This window comes from Micropterus salmoides, unplaced genomic scaffold (genome assembly GCF_014851395.1).
Source record: "Micropterus salmoides isolate LMB-PRFRI ecotype aquatic unplaced genomic scaffold, ASM1485139v1 Ms_hic_scaffold_8, whole genome shotgun sequence".
NCBI classification, from domain to species: Eukaryota; Metazoa; Chordata; class Actinopteri; order Centrarchiformes; family Centrarchidae; genus Micropterus; species Micropterus salmoides.
Window position 1 is genome coordinate 26332700 of NW_024044570.1, and position 8163 is coordinate 26340862.

Consider the following 8163-nt stretch of genomic DNA (forward strand, 5'->3'; position numbering starts at 1 on the left):
ATGTCTCCAAAGAACTGGTGCAATATACCTCTCTCCTTTGAGTGTGTAGCCTATGGTATTTGCAGTGTTTGTGTGTGTGTGTGTGTGTGTAGAGACAGAATGGCGAGGGACAGGGGGGACAGCAGTTGTTAAGGAGTCGCCATGGTTACCGGCGCCCAGGAACAATGTTGAGCGAAGAACGCTCCGCTGTGTCAAAGACTGAGTGAGGTGCACGTACATGTACATGCTTATACATGGACACAATAAACACATTCACACACACTCACAAGATGTCGTCATCCAACTGGATTCACTCCTGAACGAGTAGTTTGGAGAATGTTGTTCGAAGTAGAAATGATTTGTCATCAGATTAGCTGCGGCAGACAAGAAAACATGTGATTAAGCCGGGGAAATGTCTCTGTGGCCTGTTTTGTAAAGCACTGCTGGGCATCTTAATTCACTGGGCTGTGAACTGCAAGTGGACCACTAAGTAACGCCAAGAGAAGAAGCGAAGTTGTGAAGGGAACTCCACAGGGGGACACATTCTGCTATTATGGAAAAAAACCAACTGCTTGACACTGTACATGATGGGGTTAATGTGAACTTCTCTGTGGCAGCTTCATGTTTCTTGCTATGAACTGGAATTTCTAGAGACGTATCTTTGTGTGTTGCCATGCTCTCATTTCTGAGTGTCCATTGTTCTGTTTAGCAAGTGGGTTGATGTGCATGTATCTGTGTGTGTGTGTGTGTGTGTGTGTGTATGCATGAGCAAAAGGGGAGTGTAAAAAGGGTGTTTGCCCTACTAACTCTGCCCCCAGTGCGAGCCCCTTCATCCTCCCCTTGTTGTCATGCACAGGCGCTCTCCCTTTGGCACAAAGTAGGTTGGCAGCACAAGAGCCATGTGTTTTAGCTCCACGCTTTGAAGGGGCTCAAAAAAAACTTTTCAGAACTGTTTCTGAGAAACAGGAGAAAAGGGAGAGAGAGAGAGACAAAAAAGAGGAGGAGAGTGGGGGTGAAAGAGAGTGTAAGTGTGAGGGAGAGAGATGGGGAGCAGAAGGAGCTGCAGACAAAAACAAGCTGTCTTCCATGTGGAGATTTGATCTCAGTTGTTCAAAGATACCTCTGTTGGACAATATTTGTGAGATTCTTCAAGTGACCCAACAACAGGTGAGTGTGGCAGGAGCAAAATGGGAAAAAAAGAAGTAGTAAAAAAGGAGGAAGATGGAATGAGTGGCGTCCTTTTGATTCAGGCAGACAAAAAGGAGGGGGTTGTTTTGGGGTTACTGCATGATTAGTAAACTAATGGCTCATTGTTTGGTTTGATGCACTTTTCTCCTTACTCCGATTTCCATCTTCATCTTTTGAAAATAAACGTATTGCCTTCTATTGATGGGAACTGCTGTGCAGAAACAATTTAAAAAACAAAGGCTCTGAACTCATGTAGCTTTCTCAGTTGCATTTTGTCACCCTCCCTTTCACAGAGGCTCTAATCCTCACTCTGTGTTTCCCATCCCGTCACTGAAGTTAGCCACCAGCTGTTTCAGTGATGCAGTCCGACGAGCTCTCAGCCAGAGAGGAGTTCACCTACAGCCACATGCCCACCCTGGAGAGGGGCGGTGGGACGCTGGGGCGACGGGGCGACAGAGGAGCAGAGAGAAGGCCGGAACGGGGAGAGCGGTATAAACCCGAGCGGGACAGCTACACAGTGGACGTGAGGGCCAGTGACCTGCAGCTGGCCCAGCCGGAGGCTCTGAAGCACCCCTGCTTCAGCTACAGGGCCTGGCTCTACAGCGTCCTTATAGGGGTGAGAGGAAAGATGCATGGTCAGGGACGGGTACAAAGGAGGCACATGACAGGGTGTATCTATTTAGTCCATTACACACAAAGTTTAAAGGTTGGGGTGATCTTTTACTCTGATGATACAGGATCCCAGTCTAGAAATTTTGAGTGGGATGGCGACATCTTGTTTTGTGCTTCCACATCACAACAGTATGGCTCCAGACAGTGCAAGCTCTAATCAATAAAAAAAAAGGCTGAAGTAGGAATGTGATGGGGTTGCTCCCTGTCCGTATTTAAAATGTCAGCAGTTTGGCTGTGTGTATTGTGTTATGTCTTATTAACTGGGCATTTCAGTTAAATGTTTTATTGTATTGTAAAATATGTGTGTGGATGTGTGAGAGTATGTTAGCATTCTTGTGCAGTCTTACCTGTTGAACGCATTTCTGAGTGTCTGTATTTGTATTTGTGTGCATGCCTGTGTGTGTGCGTGTCCACAGGGCAGTCTGCTTATCACATCTGGTTTCTCTCTGTACCTGGGAAATGTGTTTCCTGTTGCCATGGACTACCTACGCTGTGCTGCAGGCTCAGTAAGTGACCATCATGCAAGTGTAATCACAGTCACATTCATATTCAGCTCTGCCTTAATGTGCTTATACACATTGTTTAGATAAGACATCAAAATGTCAGTAATACAGCATCTGTTAAATAGACACACGCAGCTGCTCATCGATGTGAATATGTTCTTCTATGCATGAAGTTCTTTATTATCATTCAGCCGTTATTATTATTACCTTTACCATAGTTTGCAAAATATTTCAGGTTACGTTAAAAATATCCACATTTACCCACTTTTTCAACTCATTCATACTTTTAGCTAGAAGCTCCAGTTGAAAATCAAAATGTTTCACATCTTCTGTACATTCTAGGCATTATTCAACTTTTCAAATCCCATTAAAACTTTTCAAAATATTTAACATTCTTTGAAGTGTCAGCATAATGTGAGTTGATGAGAAAAATCTTCAGCCTCATCCTGCTCATCCATACATTCACTTAGAAACTCCATTCAAACTTAAACCTTTTGGGCTTTCTCACATTAAATCATTTCATTCAAATTAAAGACATTTTATACCTTCTGAAATTTTTGAGTATATGTGCGGGGCAGAACGTTCAAAGCTATAGTGGGTAACATCAGTGCAGAGGAGGTGTCAAATCATCTGAAAATCTACTTTTAAACTTGCTCTCACTGCCGCAGTTTTCACTCCACATCCATCATTTATACATCAAATCGCAGGAAAATGTGTGCCGGTAGCAGACATGTTACTATGGAATCAAACACACACTCACTTAGCACAGTTAGCTTCAAAGGGACAGCGGTGCCACCCCCAACTGCTGTATAGACTTCCATCTTAACTGAGACCAGATTTTTCAGGAGGGAGGTAGAAACGGGGACATTTCTAACCTGCTCTAATTCACACAAATCTCACGCAGCTCTTTCAGAGTCTCCTCTCTCTTGTAGTGATTTTGTGGACACATCTGCCTGCAGCTCCTGCAAATCCTGACGCTGCTGTCACTCTGTCTCTTGCTTTGTCTCTCGCTCCTTCTTTCTCATTGCCTCCCTTGCTTTTCTCCACTGGAGGATCTTCCCAAGATGTTTACCTCTCTCTGCCCACATCTTGCGTTCGGCACCACGGCTAGCTGAAGGGGCTGAGCTGTCCTCCCTCCCTGTCTGTGTGCAGTCCTCACCCTTTAATTTAAACGCCACCTTCTCATCACCATCATAATTATCCACATGAATATTAGGCCTGTCGAAAGTAGAGTATCTGAGTTATGAAATGATATTGTGCTTTTGACGGATGCAAAAAACGCAGAAAATCAAACCTGTTCCATTTCCCACTTTTCCAGCTCTTCATCCTACTTTAGCTGCTTCTTCATACAAAATTAAGCCGGCAATGCAGAGTAACATCAGCTTTTCAACAAACCTTAAAATATTCCACATCTTCATCCATTAATGATGATTTTATTCCACTTTTAAAACCAACAATGCAGTTTAGCGTCAGCTTTTCAACATCCAGAATTTACACCACAGTTTCTCAGAAATCGCCTTCTCTAGTTTTTGTCTGTTCTTCACAGGGCCTCCCTGCAGCAATAGCCAGTTTCGCCATTGCCAAGAACAGACATGTTGCAGTGAGTAAACAATGAACACACCAAAGGCAAAAGAGATAATTATGTTTTAATGGATTTCTAATTGAATTTCCTCAAGGCAATTGAGGCTTGATACGAATAAAGGTCTCATGTTTTCTTGTTTTTTTCTCAAGGTGTCAGATTTCCAGGTGGTCTATGTGTCAACATTTGCTGTAACGACCACCTGCCTGGTTTGGTTCGGATGTAAACTGGTCCTGAACCCTTCAGCTGTCAATGTAAATCCTTTGTAGTAATGTACTGATATCTTCCAATTTGTTGGTTGCACATAAGCATATCAAGTTTCCCTTCTTTAATTGTCCTTCTGCTGTTGTGTCTCTGCTCCCCCTCCCACTCTGTCTATTCAGATCAACTTTAACCTCATCCTGATGATTGTACTGGAGGTGTTGATGGCCAGTACTGTCATCCTGTCAGCCCGCTCTGCAGAAGACTGCTGCTGCCACAGGAAGGTGTGTGCTTGAGTGTGTGCGAATGAGTGATTGATTGCTTTGATTCCTCCAACTGATGTCTCCTTCCTCTTACTCTCCCTAGAGCTTTCACTCTTCCATCCTAACTCCTTTCAATCTTTTAGCCGGTGACATATGACAGACCTGTGGTTATAACGCCTGCAGTGTTCCCCACTCGACTCCTTAAAGCGTATTCTGTGAGTAGTTTTCAGTTTATTTGCACATGATATTTCTGTCTGGCCAATGCTTATCAATCACTGAAGAACATCTCTAATAGGTGATTGAAGTAATCGTGGGAATTTCTGCTGTGTTTGGAGGAATTATTGCCCTCAACATGGATGCTTTGCTTCCTGGTCCGTACCTGTCTGTCACATTTTTCTGGATTCTTGTGGCTGTGAGTTTTTCTTACTTAAACTTACTTTTCTTTATGACAGAGATTGCAGTTTAGAACAAAAACTACAATGCAGTCCATTATACCTTTATGTCTCGTCTTTACTCCTTTGCAGTGTTTTCCCAGTGCTATTGCCAGCCATGTTGTGTCAGAATACCCCAAGAAGTGTCTGGTGAGTGCAAGACAATTAACATAATTCATTTTGCGCTGTCTGTCTTTATTAGACTTCAAATACTTTCAATTTTGTGATTGTGCAAATCATACTAGGAAACAGCTCTTAAGAGTCTCAAATGATATATTGATATACTGTGATGCAGGAGAATGTTTTGGTACTGTTGGATCTCAGTGTAGCTCTTGACACCGAAGACTACAGTATGCTTACTGACAGACTTCAGCAGTGGGTGGGTAATTCTGGATTAGTCCTGGAATGGTTCTCCTCCTACCTCTGTGATAGGAGTTTCTCAGTTGCTATTGCTATATGTGTCTTTACCAGAAACTCTGTTTTGTTGTGTGCCCCAAGGTTCGGTCCTTAGTCCTATTCTGTTTGTCTTGCATATGCAGAACTCAGTTCAAGGTTATTGTGATCGCTTATAGAGCTCTGGTCAGACAACTGCATTAGAGAGCCCCCTCTAGCCCTATAATAGTACCAGGTCTCTAACATCCTCTGAACACAGTGCTTTTGAGGTTGTGGCTCCTAAACTTTGGAAGGCTCTCCTAATGGACTCAAGATATGGACCTTTTCAGTTCAAGATCTACTTATTTAGATGTGTCTTTGTGTCATGTTTTTAAATTTAATTCTGTTTTTTGGTGTTTCTTATGTCTGTTTTCTTATATTTATTGTGAAGCACTTTTTGATGTTCGGCTGCTGATAGGTGCTCTATAAATAAAGTTACTTATTGTAGGCCTATCTTCTGGGAGCTAATAAGGAGTGTCTGCTGAGGAAGGATCATTTTTATCATTCAAAATAAAATTTCTCAGTTATACAAACTGGGTCTATTTCCTTTTTCTTTGATCCTTTTTTTAGTTTTTCTGTTTTCCATCTTCCTGGTGTCTCTCAGGTGGAGATGCTGATTGCCATCAGCAGTGTGACGTCTCCCTTGCTCTTTTCAGCCTCCGGCTTCCTCTCTTGCAGTGTGATCAGCTTCGTTGAAATTTTCCTGTATGATGTACCAACAGCCAAGGTGAGTTTAATGAAGTCAACATGTCCCCCAGTAATATGCAATGTGCAGGTTCCTTCGTAAGCAGTAACCAGCCCTGACCTCCATTTGCAGGAGAAATACAGCTTTATTTTACAGATTTTAGATAAAGTGTGAAATCGACTCAATCATCTAATTTTCTTGTGTGTGTGTGTGGGGGGGGGGGGGGGGGGGGTCCAGCAATCCTACGACATCCTGCTGCTGATTCTGATGGTGCTGCTGCTGGTGCAGGCAATTCTAACTTCAGCCACTGTGGTGCACTGTGCCTCCTACAAGAGTCAGCTCCGCATGGGGGCTCCAGAGTGCGAGGACAACATGCACACCCCAGCCCACTACTGCGAGGTACGGCAGGTAAAAGCAGGAGTTGTGTACACAGGTGGGCAAGTATCTGTCTCTCTTTTTTTTCTCCTTGTCTGTCTGTCCACTTTCAACAAAGGACATTTGAGAGTTTAATTCTGTCCAGGTGTTCTGACCAACTCAACTCATGTACATGTCATTTCAATAATTGATAATGACATAAACATCTGTGAGCTAGTCACACAAAAACACACAAAGCTTTTTATCCTTCACACATCATTTATCTCTTCCACATTTCATCTCTCCAATCTCTCTCTCTTCCTCCATCTTCCTGTTTTGCTCCCTCAGCAGCAAGCATCTAATGGAACGCTGCAGGAATTTGACAAAGACAGAACCTGGAAGGCAGTTGTGGTCCAAATGGCCCAATGAACAGCCCTGCAGTGCGATGAGAAGTGGGAGAACAAGGAATAAAAGAAACTCTGTGAGCTGTAAGAGTACAAACTGGGACAGAACATGCTAGAAGAAAGAAAAAAAAACAGTTAAGATGTATTCAGAATGAGAGATAGAGGAAAAGGTGGGGAAAATAAAGAATGAAAGATATGGAAAGAAATCAGAAAGAGAAAAAAAGTTGAACAAATACAAAGCAGCAAATATGATTCTTATATTTGTTATTGGTTAAGATATTTGCCTAGATAATGTTATGAGCACTTTGCTTTGATGTCTGTTTTCTGGGTTTTTATAAATGTTGCCCTCTTACTGTAGTGAGGAATGGCATCATTTGAAGTGGGAAGTGAACCATTCAATGAACAATCATGTGAGTCAATTTTAACGAGTATAAAAATGTTCAGAGCAATTATGATGTTTGTTCTATTTCTTCTATGCAGCAAACACATACAACTGAATTAATTTTGGATTTAACGGATGGTACCGATTTGTCCGTATCGTTGTCGAGGTTGGAAAGGATGTCAGGATGAAATGAAAATGTTTGATATTTTTTATATCCCAAAAAATAGAATGATCTAAAATGAGAAATGTGCATTTTTGATGCTTTTCTCCCGCGTGTGGTGGCTTTTCTATTACCCGGCACTGGCTCAATTTATTATAAGGTATCAACATGTCATGACCTTGTAATGTTTTGAAACAGCCACATTTATAGGAGTTTTCCACAGATGCAAAAGATCCTCGGACAGCAAATGAAACATGTTTAAAAATCAGTGGCAGACATTATTCTCTGCAAATTTTCTTTCCAAATAGTCAACACTTATCTTACAGCACTCTCTTGATTGTTGTATTTTGTTCAGTAGCAGGCCTCTTTGTGTCTTCAAAGTGGTGTGGTAATGGTTGCAACAGTTTATTAAGAGAATTGCAGATATTAACTGATGTGAAGCGTTTTAACTGAAATTGTGTCACATTTAGAAAATAAAATGTTTGGCATCAACTGTAAGTAAACACATGTGTACAATGTTCTGTGGTTGCTCTGGTTATTGTTTGATGTTGCTCACTTGATCAATCTGCAGATACAGTATAGATGGTAAGATGACAGACCAGACGGCAAATATACATGGCACTACCTGCATCCTAAAATAACTCCAGGAAATACTGTTGAGTTCTTATCCTATTTTTAGAGGTCGGGCTGTACTAAACTAAACTATAGGTGATATATTTTTGTATATTTACTGGGGGGAAACCCTACTCACCCCTGCTTTCTTTTTGAAAGTGAGAATGGTGTTCTCATTATATTCACACTAATGTATTTACTACAATATGCTAATTTACTTAATTTCCTTCCTCTTATAATTTACTCCCTTCCGCTCCATTCTGTGTTAGCCACTGCACATGATCTATGCTTATTAACAGGGAGTCATTGCCCTCCCTT

The 8163-nt window shown here is 41.8% G+C and overlaps 1 protein-coding gene across 5 annotated transcripts; it reads left to right on the top strand.

The window, feature by feature from the left end:
* The first annotated feature begins 862 nt into the window (after positions 1–862).
* mlc1 (modulator of VRAC current 1) lies at positions 863–7751 on the top strand. 5 transcript variants are annotated; one of them, XM_038705064.1, is made up of 12 exons: positions 863–1146; positions 1508–1783; positions 2256–2345; positions 3889–3942; positions 4074–4175; positions 4305–4406; positions 4529–4600; positions 4681–4797; positions 4910–4966; positions 5853–5975; positions 6171–6332; positions 6636–7751. In XM_038705064.1, the coding sequence occupies exons 1-12, from the start codon at positions 1066–1068 to the stop codon at positions 6714–6716; spliced, it is 1317 nt and encodes a 438-aa protein (XP_038560992.1). In that variant the 5' UTR covers positions 863–1065; the 3' UTR covers positions 6717–7751. The 5 variants fall into 5 exon arrangements, with proteins under 5 accessions (XP_038560992.1, XP_038560995.1, XP_038560994.1 ...); XM_038705067.1 differs by having other exon boundaries at positions 866–1146; positions 1461–1783; positions 6171–6341; XM_038705066.1 differs by having other exon boundaries at positions 866–1146; positions 1504–1783; positions 6171–6341.
* Positions 7752–8163: the final 412 nt, after the last annotated feature.